Source organism: Lepidochelys kempii, chromosome 1, assembly GCF_965140285.1.
Source record: "Lepidochelys kempii isolate rLepKem1 chromosome 1, rLepKem1.hap1, whole genome shotgun sequence".
Lineage (NCBI taxonomy): Eukaryota > Metazoa > Chordata > Testudines > Cheloniidae > Lepidochelys > Lepidochelys kempii.
The window spans coordinates 244,153,670-244,169,388 of NC_136380.1; the positions used below are offsets into that span (position 1 = coordinate 244,153,670).

A 15,719-nucleotide genomic window follows, 5' to 3' on the forward strand; every position below is an offset into this window, starting at 1 on the left:
ACAGATTTTGCAAGGGGGCAGGGGAGGAACGTGGTAACCTTGGTTCCCCCTTCAGAAATTCCCACTGTAACCACTCCTCTCCCCACTAGCTTCATTCCCTGTAAGTCATCAAGTGTTCCTCCTCTTTCAGTCCTCTTCTGCTTATCTGGTAGAGAACCAAAGGGTTCTAATGGGCTTTTTTCCTCTGTGTAGACCATCCCTCTTCCCTCACTTCAGGGGCTAGACCTTCTTTCCAAATTAAAATAATCCAAGCCCCATGCATTCTGTAACAAGCTGGACCTAAATTTTGCCTGCAACACTGGCACAGCAGATTGGAAATTCTGTAGCAGCTTCATGTAAAAAGCCACCAGTTATTTTATGAATTAATTATGAAAATGTATAATACAATTAGTACAATAGCCCCTTTATCATTTACATTGATTTAATGTTCCTCACCTGGGAAGAAACTTTGGAATGTGGAACAAATGCATTAACTGGTTGTTTCTGCTTAAACAAGTAGCAATGGAATAGTTAACATTTTTCACATTTGTCATTCAAATTGTCAGTGTTAACAATTTGAGATGAGTGAGGCAGTTCAAACCCCTCAGCTATTGTTTCATGCTGTCTGCAGACTTAGGAAGACAATGCTGAATTGACTATATTAATTTTCAAGGTTTTCTTTATGACCACCAGGAATAGGAACATTTAAAATGAAAGTTGAGATTCTCGTGCACAGTTCTGAAGCAAGGAATGGATCCCAAGGCTGCATAAGAAAGACATAAGAAAAAGAAAACACTGGTGGAGTGAAAAACACCACACAATTTGGTTATTTCCTCTTTCCAACATTCTGGAGTATTAACATTACAAAAATGCATGGAATGTAATTTAATTTTCTAGACTGATTCTTTCTGCATGGGTGGACGAATTCCAAAATTGTGCATTGGGATGGGATCCACAAAGGTACTTAAGTCCCATTTTCAGATGCCACTGTGATCTGCAAAACTCCCACTTGGCTGCTGTCCAACCCTATAGGCACCTAAACTTGCTCGGCACTTCAGTTGCACTTGATAGGCAAGTAGGAGAGCACCTGCACTGTTGCCCTACACTAGGCATCCGGATGCCCATCTTCCACCTGAGTCCCAGAATGATCCATTATCCAGGGAAAATAAGCATTCATCTGCCTAAGTCATCTGTGGAAGCCTGATCCAGTAAGCATGCTCAGGTTGCCTAACATCACACAAAGCATCTGCACACCCCCCCCGCATTATAACCTTTAGCCCAGTGATCAGCGCACTCACCCATGATGTGGGAAACCATCAGTTCAAGTCCTCCCTCCGCCTGATGAGAAGGGATTTGAACAGGTGTCTGTCAGATGAGTGCCCTAACCACCCTTTCCCGGATAGTCTAATGTGTGTCTCTTTCAATCTCTTCTACTGAAGTTTTTCCACTTTAATTAAATAACTGAATAATTAAATATGAATTTGGCCAGAAAAAGATTAGTGAAAGTACAATAACTAAATAGTGCATGCAGGTGCTTATAATAAATCGAACAACAAGCCAGTATGGGCAACTCAGCACTCCTTAAGCCAAACAAGCCAGTGCACAGCCCCTGGATTCATGGAAGGCTCTACAATAATATAGCCCCAGCAGTCATAAAAGAAAGATAAAGAGATGTAGAGAGGGAGGAAATAAAGGAGAGAAAAGGTAAAATGGTGCATTGGCAAAAGGGAGAGGAGACAGAGTTTGTGATGTCACCGAGTTTGTGATGTCATCAAGTTGCTATTGGGAACTGGTCTGCAGCAATAACCCTGCTCATAAAGTTCCCCGCCTTCTCCTCCTGACCCACCTCAGGTAAAAGCAGCAACAGGAAAAGGAACAAAGTGAGGGATAGGCAAGGAACCCAGAACTCCCTCCATGGTCTTTAACACCTCCCATAGTTCAACCTTCAAACTTCCTCCCATCCCCACCCACATACAATCCAAGAAAGATGAGGTGTCAGATAGCAGCATGGGCCTTCCTGATTGTTTCTGGTGAGTAGGGAAACTTCTCATCATCCCTGACACTGACTTGTGATAGGGGACAGGAGAGTCCCCTGTTCCCCAGCCTCGCTCATTGCAAATCAGGAACCTCAGCACCTCAGAACTAGGAAGGAGGGGACGGGTTTACATATCAGTGACTGTAATTATCCATATCTAAATCTTGGCTGCACAGAGCATTGCCTCCTGGAGTCCTTTTCTTCCAAATGCTTTAACCTGCCAATTTGTTGACTTTGAACACACACCTTACAGCAGGGGTCTCAAACACGCGGCCCACGGAGTTATTTGCTGCAGCCCGCCAAGCTCCCCGCACCCCCCCGGAGTTATTTCCTGCAGCCACCAAGCTCCCCTCCCCCGCAGCACGCCGTGTCCCTGATCCTCTGCCTACCTCCAGGTGCTTCCTGCGGCCAGTGGCGCTTAGTGCTTTCCAGGAGGGAAGGGGGAGGAGCAGGGACCCGCACGCTCAGGGGAGAAGGCGGAGAAGAGGTGGGGATTTGGGGAAGGGGTTGGAATGGGGGCAGAGAAGGGGTGGGGCCTTATGGAAGGGGTGGGGGCGGGGCCGGGGGCAGCGGGGGGAAGGGTGTCAGTGATGCAGTCCTCGGGCCAATGTACTAGTCCTCATATGGCCCTTGTGGTGATTTGAGTTTGAGATCCCTGCCTTATAGCCACAACTAGAGAAACACCCGACACCTGGCTTTTTTTCCCCAGTCTGCCACATTAACCAACACTGAAAGGACCAGGGTCAGACAGAAAAACGTTACCAGTTCTCCTATATAAAAGAATTGAACTCTACGCAGTAGCCTGGAAGCAGACCAGAGAGTTGAAAAGATTTAGCCACAGCAATCAGTCAGAACAGTATCCTACAACAGAAGAAAAAGAACTGCAGGTGGCTGAACTACAGATTACAGGCAGGGCCTGACGCTTCCCATTACAAGACCCTGCTTCCAGTTACTTATAACTTTGCCAGACTTTAATGGTTTCAGCCGAAATGTTCCATACTGGGTGCCTGCCTCAGCCTGAACTTATTTATTTATTTATTTCCGCCAAAGTGGTTCAGCCATTTCTGAGAACAGACGTAAGGGAACAACACATGTTCTGGTAACCTTTTCATTGGAAAGCTCTAGTGCTCCTGTGCTTTGGAGCGCAGTCTTGAAATTGGCAGGGTGCTAACCTTTGTGTCAGGGATGTACCTTTGCCATCCCTGTGAAAACATAGGCACGGGAACTGGGGGTGCTGCAGCACCCCTGGGGTCCTGGCTGACGACCTCAGCTTGGGGGTCCAGTGGACGGGGCAAGGGGGCTGGCTTTCAGGACCCCCACTATTAAAAATGTTCCAGCGCTACTGTGTGATAACCCACTCAAATATGGCCAAGGTAAAAACCCCTGAAAAAATCTGTTCACACAGGCTTGGCAGAGACTTCCTGGATTTCAGCAACTAAAATCTCCAAAGATTTGTGTCTTCACAGAACACGCTCAAGCCTCTCACAGCTCTTAGTGCTAACCACATGCCATACGCACTATCCCCACTGAGCACGCGTCATCCCCTCCCAGCTCCTACGCATGAGCTGGCTGCACATGTGCCATCACCACAGGGGGACTGAATATGCTCCCTCCAGCCCAGGTCAACAAGGGTAAAGCCAAATGTTCCTTGGAATGGCTGCTCCCAGCTATGGTGCAGGCTAGAGTGAGGCGGAGCACTGGAACTGAGTGTAAGGAGCCTGTCTCTCCTGTGTTGTCAATGACACACGCCTGCTGGTGTCCAGGCCGTGCAGAAGATGAAGTCGTCTCATTAGAATGCCGAGTGGACAAAGGTCAGACCACAGGAAAGGGAAAGGAGTAGTCTGGGACAAAGAGTCTAGTGAGACAGTCTGGAGGCAGCAAGAAGATAAACGGGATTGCTCGAGCAAAGAGACCAGGACTGGGAGGAGGCTGGGACTAATGGGGCAAGGAGACAGGGACTGGAAGCAGTACAGGGAAACAAGGGGAGGACCAGGAGCTAGTTGGCTCGGAGGAGATGGGGAACACGGAGTTCAGAAGAACCACGGAGAGGGGTAGATTGGACTGCCTGGGACTAGGTGCAGGGCATGGGAGAGGCGTAGGAGATGCTAGCTGGGGAGACAGGGATTCGACAGCGAGCCCAGATGAGGAGACTAGGAGAACCTTAATAATGTTCTTTAAAAGCAGTCTGTGTGTGTGCATATCTCCAAGTTTTTTAGTGTTATATACAGGTTCATTGAATGTATGAATCCCCGAGAGAGCATGCACACAAATCCATCCACCACTGCTTTCTAGAAGATTCTGGATCCATTTGCCAAGAATGGGGATTTATAGAACAAATTCTTGAAAGCAAACAATATCCCACAATTCCCTTCCCAGGGAAAAAAGAGGGGGAGGTGAAGGAGAGAGTTAACAGCACAATTCAAGGCCCCAGTCCCAGAACAGGGAGTCACAACCATCATTCTGGCCATCATTCCCAGGAAAGGTGAGAAGAGGTCTCCCCCATAATTCAGGACCCCCTTCACAAGAGAAGGGGTCACTCGCACAGCTATGGACCCAATCCCCAGGAGGTGGGTTTCCTCCCAAAGGGTCAGGTCATCCTACAGTTCTGCACCATGTTTTCAAGAAATTGTCACTTCCACAATTCTGGACCGCATCCCCAAGAGAAAGGTTATACCCACATCTACATCCCTGCAATTCTTTCCCCAATGTCTGTCATCTGCAGCATTTCACTTCCTTCCTGCTCCTCTTTTGCAGTACTCTCAAGCTGGTGTTCTGCTGTCCACCTTCAGGATGAGGGCTCATTGCTAATGGGAACACCACTCTCAGAGCAGGAGTATGATCAGTTCTTCAAACCTCTTCGTGCCCCTTACCGAACCAGTGCCATCTGCCTCATTCGTGCCTTGTATGGCTGCCAGAATTCTTTGATCCAGAGATTGGACCAATACGAAAACCATGGAGTCATCCCTCAAGGTAAGGCTGACCACAGCATCCAAAAGCAGAAGGACTGGGGTCTCAGACCATCTGGCACTAGGAATGATCAAATGACAGATGGGAAGGAGTCCTTAGGTGTTTGGGTTTATAACAGGGATGCGGAGGAAGCCATCTGCTGATGGGGTTTAGTCATTTTCCCTTCATCTTTCCTTCTCTTCCCAGGGGGATACGTATATGCAGTGGAGGGTTTTGTTTTGGTAGAGGTTTTGAGGGTTATTATCTACATGTTACTATGTATTTATATTAGAGAAGGCAAGTTTGAAGAATGTGTCTTGCGTTCTCTAATATAACTAGAATATAGTTACTCTACATTACTACAGAGAATTATTTCCCAGGTATCTGCCTGACAGGTCTTGGCCACATGCTCAGGGTCTAACTGACCACCATATTTGGGGTTGGGAAGGAATTTTCCCCCACGTCAGATTGGCAGAGAGCCTGAGGGTTTTTCACCTTCCTCTGCAGCATGATTGCAGGTTTATACTAGTGTAAATGGTGGGTTCTCTGTAACGTGAAGTCATGTTTTGAGGATCTCAGTAATTCAACCAGAGGTTATGGCTCTATTACAGGAGGGGGTGGGGTGAGGTTCTGTGCACCGTGCAGGAGATCAGACTAGATGATCATGATGGTTCCATTTGACCTTAAAGTCTATGAGATAGGAACTGAAGAGAAATAGTCCCATTCAATTACATCACATGAAGGGACACAACTAAAGGATGTGGAAAAAGTGGAAAGAGTAGATCATGCTGGTGGGAGAGCGACACTATATAGGAAAGCAAGCACAGAGTCAAATATAGTAAAAATATTCAATAAATCAAATAGTACATGGAATTTTTATCCATAGAGATTCTATGTTTGAATAAGAAGAGTATAGCAGCAGGAATATATTACCTGACCAGGATGGTGACAGCGACTGCAAAATGCTCACGGAGATTAGAGAGGTTACTAAAACCAGAAAACTCAATAATAATGGGAGCTCTCAACTATCCCCACATTGGCTGAGTACATGTCATCTGAGGACAGGATGCAGAGATAAAATTTCTAGACACCAAATGACTGCTTCTTGGAGCAGCTAGTCTTGGAACCCACAAGGGGAGAGGCAATTCTTGATTTAGCCCCAAGTGGAGCACAGGATTTGGTCCAAGAGGTCAATATAGCCAAGCCACTAAGTCATAGCGACCATAATGTACTAAATTAATATCCGTGCAGGAGGAAAACATTCCGAAGAAACCCACCAGAAGTAGCATTTAACTTCAAAAAGGGGGGGGACTACACAAAAATGAGGAGTTAGTTCAATGGTAATTAAAAGGAACAGTCACAAGAGTGAAACGCCTGCAAGCTGCATGGAAACTATTTAAAAACACCATAGAGGATCAAACTAAATGCATACGCCAAATCACAAACAGTAAAAGGGCCAACATAGGGCCCTACGATCCGTTTTATTATTGTGGATTTTTGGATTTATTATTTTCTGATTTTTTCCATTTTAAAAAAAATTAATTCCATCTTTATGTTTTTAAATCATAATTGTCTGATACATTAACAATTAAGTAGCCTTACTATAAATGCATAAAAATGTTCAAAATTGGATTGCAATGAGAAAAAACTGATTTTACAGAAAAAATCCTGCAATTTAAACAACATATCCTGCAGATACACAATACAGGGTAAAAGTCACACATTTTAAATCACTTTTTAAAGTAGCACTTGGTAATATGATCAAACTGATATTGCTGAACAGAAACATGCTCCTGGACAGGAGATGCACACCTCTGCATGGAAGAGACTCCTGTCTGGGAGCATGTGAGCCACTTGCACACACTAGCACGACCAGAAACAGCTGCGGGTGAGCCTGGTGCCCGCCCCAATGGGTGGGGCTGAGGGTGGTACAGCCACACCGGAGGAGCAGTTAATGGAAGGTGCTGGCTCCTGCAAGCAGTGGCCCGACATCCTGCTGCTTTCACTGCTGTGGTTCTCGGTAAAGCCCTGCAAGTCCACAGATATCTGCATACCAAAAGTTGTGAAGACCAAAAGTAAAATGGAGTTCAAAAAATAATTTGATAAGTTCATGGCGGATAGGTCCATCAATGACTATTAGCCAAGATGGTCAGGGACACAACCCCATGCTCTGGGTGTTGTTAAACTTCTGAGTGCCAGACAGTCGGACTGCATGACAGGTTATGGATCACTCGATAATTACCCTGGTCTGTTCATTCCCTTTGCAGCAACTGGCCATTGTTGGAAGACAGGATACTGGATTACCTGGACAATTGGTCTGACCCAGTATAGCCATTCTTATGTTCTTACAATCCTGTCTTGTTTTTTTTAAAATCACCGTGGGTCATGAAGATGACCAGCCAGTGCTGGGGTTTTAACCACTCAAACTTTGGGAGGTTACTGGATGGCACTGAGTTTTATTATTGGCAGATGGGGACCACCCAGTCTTGGGATTTATAACTGAGGGTTAGGAGAAGTGACTGTCCAACACTGGAGTTTTTCAATAAATTTAATTATTATTTACCTCTCTCTAGGGCCTGTATGCTCAGACCTGCCAGAAATTCCCTTCTTCGCAGACTTTTGTACATTTACCTTTTATCGCTGTACTATGAAAAAGTATTTTGTTAAGGTGAGTCTGAACTGTTTCCGGATGAATCTGGTACTGAGGAATGCACTGGGATGCGCAGACACAGGAAACGGCTGGTAGCACTCAAAGAGAGTGGAGAATGGGGGGCGGGACGGATGAAGGGAGAAGGATGATAAAGAATTGTGAGAAGAACAAAACATGAGAAAACTAAGAGAGGGAGCATGTAAAAGAAGGAAGGAGAGGAGAATAGGAAGACAGTTGTACAGAGAAATATGGTGGTCAAGAAAGGAGTCAGGGAGAGATTTTTTTTTGCCTGTCCTGATGCCTATGAGAAAACTTTGGATGATAGGAATGGGAAATGTGTAATTGTGTAGCAAGTGGTGACCCCACACACCTAAGAAAAGAACGGGTGCAGGGTCCCTGTGCTTTTCTGCCTTCCTCTGATGTATCTCTGCTCTTCCACAGAGGGTTATATGCCCAGAGGAGATCCAAAGCAAGACTGGTAGGACACGAACCTTCAACGAAGATGTCACTGCCAGTGATACACTTTTGCCCCCAAAAAAGACCTCTACCCAGTCTTCCACCACCGCAGGACCCCTACCTCCTTCTGGTACAGGAGCAGCTGCTGTCAAGGATATCCTCCTATCAACTTCACCCCAATCCAACTCCCACACGAGAATACTCTTAATCTTCTCTCAGAGCCTACCTAAACCTCAGAGCATACCAGGAAACTCCCCTGTCAACCAGATCAGAGAGGAGGCTGAAAGTGGCCAGCAGCAAGGAGAGCTGTCCAGCCCCCAGGAGTCCCATCTACCCACCAGCGACCTGGAAGACCTCTTCCTGCGGCTAAAGGACCCCAACGTGCAGCACTGGATGCAGGCAATGCAGGTGCTGCTGGCCAAGCTGAAGACAGCAGAAGAACAAGAGTTACAGGCTACTTCCCTGAAGCTGCTGATGGCACTGAACCATGCAAACATGCAGCAGGAGGCTAAGCCAACAGCCACAGAAACAGTTCAGGAGAGAGAAAAACAGACAGTAGGGAAGGAGCAGCTATGAAGCCACCCTGGCTGGTTTATATAAAAGAAGAGTCTGATGTGCAAGCTTCAGTATAAGCTGACCTTTGAAAGGAAAGCATCTTACAGATGGGACTTCCCTGAAACCATCAGTGTAAGGGGAGGAGCTCAGGATACTAAATATGTGAAGTCCCTTTAAGGTTTCCTGCATTTCCCATAGCCAAGGTGTGGCAATGAAGAGGGAATGCCTGGCTGTTTTGGGTTTGAAGGAAGGTGGATCCCATCAGCTGAAATGGAATGACCAAGGATTGAACAGGAAGAAAGCTTCCCTTTGGAAACAATTGTTCTAAGTGAAGGTTTCCCTCTTTCATATGAATAATTTTTCTATTGTGTCATTCTTTAAGATGGGAGGTCTCCATTCCTAGAAAAAGGGGGAGGGGGGCAGGGATGGAGAAAGTGACTCATACTTGTCTGTTCGGGTTTGTATCCTGCCCCAAAAATACATACTGTTCTGCACAGATGAGAGGGGATTTGTGTGTGATTCAGTACATACGTTAGGAGGAAGTCAGGCCCTTCATCCGCAAGCGTAGGTGTTTCCATTCAGAGCCAAACACACGTTTTCTTCTCAAAAAATGAGACGTTCCAGTTGAACACCACAATGGATAGTCTACAATCAGGAAGGTCTTGCCCTCCAGGGTAATTTCTGGTTCAGGACATTTCCTCTCCTACAAGCATGGTGTCCGTATCTTGTGATCTACTCCTGGAATAGAAGGTGTAAAAAAAACAAAGGACTGATATTGATTTCAATAAGTGATCCCACCTGTCCCAGATGGGAGCTAGATCTCTGAATCCACCTCAGAGGATCTTTTGCTGTAGTGGCTGGAAATGGTGCTCTGTTATTTTTATAAATAGAGGACAGATCTGTAAAGATAATTATACAAAAGCATTTGCAAGTGACAGAGACAAAGCTGCCAGGGAGCCCGTTACGGCTTCCTGATTCTGCTCTGAACTGGTGCCGAGTGTACTCTGGAGGCTGCTCTAAACTGAGCCAGCTCATTATGTTTTCCAAGGGACCACATGCTTGCTGAGGAGAGCCAAAGCACATATGCTGGCCAATTACCCTGCCCACCTCCGTTGCCCCTTTGTACTGAGAGCAATGGGAAGGAAGTGTAGAAACCAGCCCTGCCAGCCAAGTAGTTACATGAGAATCTCAGATAGGGTGGATAAAAATCATTATTTTTCTGAATTTTTAATTCAGATTATAGGAAGTTTTTCTTTTTAAAAATGTTTAAAATGAAATCTGAATTTAATACAAAATATGTAAAGGCCCAAGCTTATTGCAATCTCTTAAAACAATTAAATAAAAAGTAAGTATTCTGAATCCGTGAGCCCCTATTAAAAACTTTAAGTTAAAGGATGCTTTTCTATGTAAATAAAGAATGGGGGGAAGGGGGAGAGAAATCTAACTTTTGAGGTTAAACTCTATAAACATGGCACAATAGGTCACGTAGGTCACGTATTAAGGGCTTGTTTTGTTTAATACAAATAAATATGCTATTTTGTGTCTTCAATTAAATTCCATCCTAATGCAGCTTGACATAAATCATTAGCAAAAAGTTAACCATCCAGTAAATAAGCAAGATTATTCACCATTTTCTAACATACTAAAATGTACAATTGATAAGAATCTGAAAATATTAAACTATATAATTGCTTAAATAAATCTGGCCTAGGGGAAGTATAGTACATTGGGGTGGTATGGAGGTTTGAAGTAGCAAAAGAACTAGGTAGGTAGCAAAAAAATGCATCAAATCTAGTGTAAAGGTTCTATTTAATTGTAAATCAACTTGGTTTAATGGTTATATCTACCAATGAGAATGCACCTTTCTTTGGAAAAATAACTGAAATACAAATGGTAAAGTTGATTAAAATCAATTATTTAAAATTGCAGTTCTCCACTTGGTGGTTTAAATCATCCAACCTGATCTCAGAGCCTTCATTTAAAAAAAAAAAAAAAAAAAAATTCTAGCCTTGGTGGTTGTGGAGAAATGCTTGAAAATGTGACTCCTAAAGATTCAAAATCAGAGGGCAAACAAAAAGATTCCAAAGTTATTTTTGAAATTCTCATGATTTTTAAGCCAGTCTCATAATTTTTAAGTATTTGGGGCTGGCAATACAGATTACACGTGCAAAGATGAAGTGTGAGCACGACTCAGTAACTGCCAAAATCTGAAGTGTTTTGATGCCACTTTTCAGCAAAAATCCCACTGTTCTTTGGAAAATTCACTTCATTTTGTTACCAAAAGTGGGAGCTGTTGGGTGCTGAGCGTTTTTGAACATGTGACCTGAGATATTTTTAGTCCATATGATTGAACCTTCTTTTCATTTTTAAAACACTCTACAAATCTACATGCATAGTGAGATTACCTCAAATACTGGTATGCTACAACTAGAGTATGGGGTACTCTTACTGGTGCAAATTTGGAGTAATGTGATCTAGGGGTTCCCCAGATACAACCTCTCCCCCACAAATAAGAAGTGAACTTGAATATTCAAATTGCTCTAAAACCCACCTGCATAGTGAGATCATCTTGATCACTGGTATTCCACAGCTGGAGCTAGGGAAGAAGACTTTGGGAAAGAAGGAAGGAGAACATCCACTTAGAGAAATGGGTCAGCTCACATCTCTCAGAACTATCATGGCAGGCTGTATTCATCCCTGGGGGGGGGGGGGGGGGGCTTCTGATTCATCTGGGAACCTCTCATTGAAATGAATAAACTACTTCACACCACTGCAATCCTGTGATGCTGAAAAGAGCTATGCAGAGCCCTCTCCCTCCCTACCACTAGTCCCTGAAGTGGAGTACGAAGTCCAGGACTCCCCTCCACTCCACCTTGCTGCCTCCAACCAGTAAATCATGCCTTCCTCTCGGCCCATGGGTTATCACCTTCCCTCCTCGAGACCAATCCAGCTCAGGGGAACATGGAGGGGCTAGGACGAGGGCACAGCTGATTAGCAGTGAGGTGTTCTCAGGAAGCCTCTTTGTGCCTCCCCACAGATGCCCCCCAATTATGCCCCCCTCCCTCCCACCACTTCCTCAAAAGCCACAGCATTGAGATTAACAGCAAGTCTTCCTTTGACTTAAAACAGGCAGGATTCCACCGCAGGCCTTCAGGTGGCCCAAACCACTTTTAGCCAGTTCCGAAGTAATGGCTCAAGTTGCCTGTAGGTCTGATCTGCACTATAGCTCCAGACAGTTACAATTTTAAGACTGCTTACAGTCTGGGGGGAAAGCTTCCTTTGTGCACACTGGACCAAAAAGCCAAAAATCTAGGCAGGCAAACATACAGGCGGACCATGGGGATAAGGATCCAGCATAACAAACAAGATGAACGGTCCCGCTTGGTGCATTGTAAGTTTCACCACGGTCTCTGCCATCTAACATGCTTTTTTACCTTCAAAAAGTATAGTTGTTTCTTTACATTTCCGCATCCTAACTTTTTATTTTAAAGCATTTATAACCCATCCCTGGTCATGCTGAGCTGCTTGCTGCTGGTTAATTTCACCTTTTCTGCTGCTGTATTTGTTTGCTTTTAATAAACAAACCTCCATACCACCCCAATGTACTATACTTCCCCGAGGCCAGTCTCCCCTAACCACAGCTCTCTTCCACCACCCCCCTGAACCTGTACTGTCCTTTAAACCGCCTCCCTCTACACCCACTTCCTCCTTTCTGCTATAACCCACTTGCTAACACCCCTGCGGCTGCCTCCCCCAAACTTCCTTCCACTCTTCCCCGGAGCAGAGCTGGCTGGCGGGGACGCTGCCCGACTTTTCTCCTTTCTTTCCGAGACGTTGCTCCTGTTTCACTTCCCCCGTTGTTGCCTGCAACTCCCAGAGGCACCGATTTGTTGGCCTCGCCCCCTGTCTGCTGGGGCTCTGCCCGCAGGCCCGGGCTCGTCCCTCCCCGGCGGGTTCCGCGCGCACCGAGAGCGGGAAGGGAAGAGGAAGCGGCTCACTATTCAACTCCCCTCCCCCTGCGCAGGACTTTGCAGCCCTCTCTACCAGCGGGAGGCTCTATGGTTTTAATCCTTCACTGCCCACACCAGAGCTGAACTTAGTTTCTTTGTCTTCCCTCCGGGCTAATCTCTCCCTGGCCCTCTCAGCGCAAACCCCACCCATGGCTCCTGGCTGAATTCCTCCCCCCGCCGCCTGCATGGAGCGAGCGTTGCATCCAGGAGACAGCGGCCGGGCTGGAGAACCAGCCGCGAACTCCGGGAGAATGCAACAGACTTGCCAGGGGATCTTCTGCAGCACGTACCCTCCCTCAAACTTTAACGACAAAGTCCCCCCACCAAGCCATCGTCGGTGTCTCCTGTACACCCCCTCAGGAGCCCCAGAAACTGCAACAAGATCTCCGCGACCCTGGTGCTGAGCAGGAGCAATGACTTCCTGGAGACTACAGGGAACGGCTCCTCTCGCTCACAAAGCGCTCTCTGCCCCACACAACCCTAGTGCCCCCCTCATTCTTATTGCAGAGGATTGTGTACATCCCCCATAAAGACTAATTCAACTGAGGCTACAGAAATACCTATTTACACTATGTCTCTAGCTATGTGATCTGGGCTTCACTACTGTTTTTGGCAAACTGACTCTCGTTAGGGTGCCCATGTTACAAACCCAACTCTCCAGTGCAGTAGACGTACAGTACCATAAAGGAGAAATCCCACAAATATTTTGCCCTTCTCTCACTATGGGTCACACATCGTGTCCCATGTAGGGGCTCTGACAAGCAGAGAGGTGCAGATCTGATCACTAGGCCCCTAAAATAGCTGTTACCACAAAGTCTCAGCTAGGGTGGTATCTTCCCTTTAGGCAAACCTTGTCAAGGGGCTGCCTAGAGCAGTGGTTCTCAACCAGGGATACCCATACCCCTGGGGGTATGCAGAGATCTTCCAGGGGGTACATCGACCCATCTAGGTATTTGCCTAGTTTTACAACAGGCTACATAAAAAGAACTATCAAGGTCAGTACAAACTAAAATGTCACACAATGATTTGCTTATACTGCTCTATATACACTGGAATGTAAGTAGATTTACATTCCAATTGGTTTATTTTATGGTAACAGTGAGCTGTGACACTTTGGTATTTTTATGTCTGATTTTATAAGCAAGTAGTTTTTAGGTGAGGGGAAACTTGGGGGCAGGCAAGACCAATCAGACTCCCGAAGAGGCTACAGTAGCGGGGAATGGGTGAGAGCCACTGGTGTGAGGTTCCACTCTCCTCCTGGGCCTAAGGTTTTCTGAGCTCACAATGGTCCCGGCATCTCCTCTGTTGGGGGTTCGCCGTGCTGTGGCAGCACGCAGCTGGGATGGGGCACTTTCCCATTCCCCAACAGGATTCCCTTCTCCTCCCCTCCCCCAAGGCAATAATCAGGCCTCCCCGCTGACTAATTGGGTTTGAAACGTTTTTGCTTTTCGCCTGGAGAAACCGCAGCAGCGATTGCTCTCTATGAAACCAGCGATCAGGGGACTAACGCACACCGCGCTTCGCTTCGCCCCAGCAGCCACACGTCCCGCGGGCGTAGGCGCGGGCGCAACAAACGCAAGTGCCTCCTGTAAGGAGAGCGGGAAAGTTACACAGCCCCCAAGCCTCCCGCCAAGGCACGCGTGACGAGGCGTCCTATGGCCAAGGCTCGCGAGGCCGAGGCTGCAGGACGGCTTCCCGCTCGCTCTGTCCGTACGTACCCGCCGCCCTGGGCGGGCTTGTCCTCGGCCGCCCGTGGACGCTCCCAAGAGCCCGCGACAGAGCCCACTTGCTGCCCGGGCTATTGCAGGAAAACGGCCCGCAGGAAATTGCAAGACCGCGGTCACATGACGAGTGAATCGCGGTGACATGCGCCCTCTGGTGATTCAGGAAGAGGGAACTTGGTGACTCAGGGGCACTGAGCAAGTGTAACTAGGTCACTTGCTCTCCTCTAACCCGCTCCCCTCCCCGATCACCCCCACCACTGAAAAGGATTCCTTTCTTTCTTAGCAAAATGGCTGTGGCGGCAGGCAGCTGTACACGGGCATAAGTGTAGCTGGCAAAACTTTCTAGTCTAGAAAGTACTGGGTTGGAGGCAACATTGCTGCTGACACCAAGGAAATCAGATTGACCGGGTGGAAACGTGAACCGATCCAGTTGCTTCAGGCACACACACCCGCTAACCCTAGCATACACCCCCTTCTTATGGGGGGATTTTGCACAGATAGAGCATAAGCTCATGTATGCTGCTCATCTAGAACTCCCTCTGCCTTTCATCTGAAAAGGAAGCCACTTTGCTTTGTGGGATATGCAGCTACCTCATCAAATGTCACCGGCACACATGAAACAGCTGTTCCCCAATCAGTCTCTGCTGCTTTGGTGATAAACCCAGTGCTCAGGCACAAGGTGACTAGAAAAGGGGCAAAGCTAAGTCAGGGCAGAGTGGGAAGCGTCCCCAAGGCTGCCGGAAGGATACTATGGAGCCAGCGTTCATTTCTGTAGTGGCTGAGGGTTGCAAGTTGCCATATAATTTATCTATTTACCAAGCTGTCCCATAAACCCACTGAAATGGCCTCTCTACGCCTGCAATCTTCCAGCTCCTCCAGCTGCCATTCCACCTTTCTTCTCTCAGTGTTGCTCTGTTTCCCCACCCAAGAAGAAATCTAATGGGTTTCTTGCAGGCTGTGGTCTTAAAATAGAAAAGCGACTTAAGTTTTCGATCATGCCATTTTATTGGCGGTTGCAGCATTAGAAACCCAGTGCAGCATGTCTCTTTCATGTGTATTCTTAGTGTGATAAAGAGACAAGCTTAAGAGAAGACAGAAATAGTAGAAGTGCAACAAAAACTGTCCCTTTCCTTACCCTCAAGCTCTACATCATTTCACCACTCTATAAAAATAAAAGCTAAGACCTGCTAACCCTATTGCCGACGTAAGGGGACTGTTGCCCCCTTACTAACATTTAGTGGGGGTGTTTTAGTTGCTAGCTCCCAGTACTAAAAAGGGGGAAGGGTTGATGGGGAATCAGGACCCTGAGACTGACAAACCCCAGGAACAATGGGGAGAGGCTTATGCTCCAGGTCAGCCTGAAT

General features: G+C 46.7%; 2 protein-coding genes and 1 long non-coding RNA gene across 6 annotated transcripts in view; 1 reads left to right on the top strand and 2 right to left on the bottom strand.

Moving 5' to 3' along the window:
* Positions 1–10,606, top strand: part of LOC140901765 (uncharacterized) — a 24,297-nt gene extending 13,691 nt beyond the window's left edge. For 2 of the 4 annotated variants that reach the window (XM_073321243.1, XM_073321222.1), the window contains exons 2-4: positions 4,769–4,984; positions 7,534–7,628; positions 8,052–10,606. In XM_073321243.1, the coding sequence (XP_073177344.1) occupies positions 4,822–4,984; positions 7,534–7,628; positions 8,052–8,642 (849 nt within the window). In that variant the 5' untranslated portion in view covers positions 4,769–4,821 and the 3' untranslated portion in view covers positions 8,643–10,606. Of the gene's footprint in view, positions 1–2,576; positions 4,682–4,768; positions 4,985–7,533; positions 7,629–8,051 lie in introns of those variants that run through there. The other 2 variants (XM_073321232.1, XM_073321216.1) reach the window with 2 other exon arrangements.
* LOC140901774 (uncharacterized) overlaps positions 1–15,719 on the bottom strand; it is a 33,903-nt gene that overhangs the window by 5,168 nt on the left and 13,016 nt on the right. The window lies entirely within an intron of this gene.
* Positions 749–14,458, bottom strand: LOC140901777 (uncharacterized). The gene is made up of 4 exons (XR_012155974.2): positions 14,350–14,458; positions 11,173–11,230; positions 9,153–9,359; positions 749–7,006 (listed from the first exon to the last, which is right to left on the bottom strand). It is a non-coding gene; the product is annotated as an uncharacterized LOC140901777 (long non-coding RNA).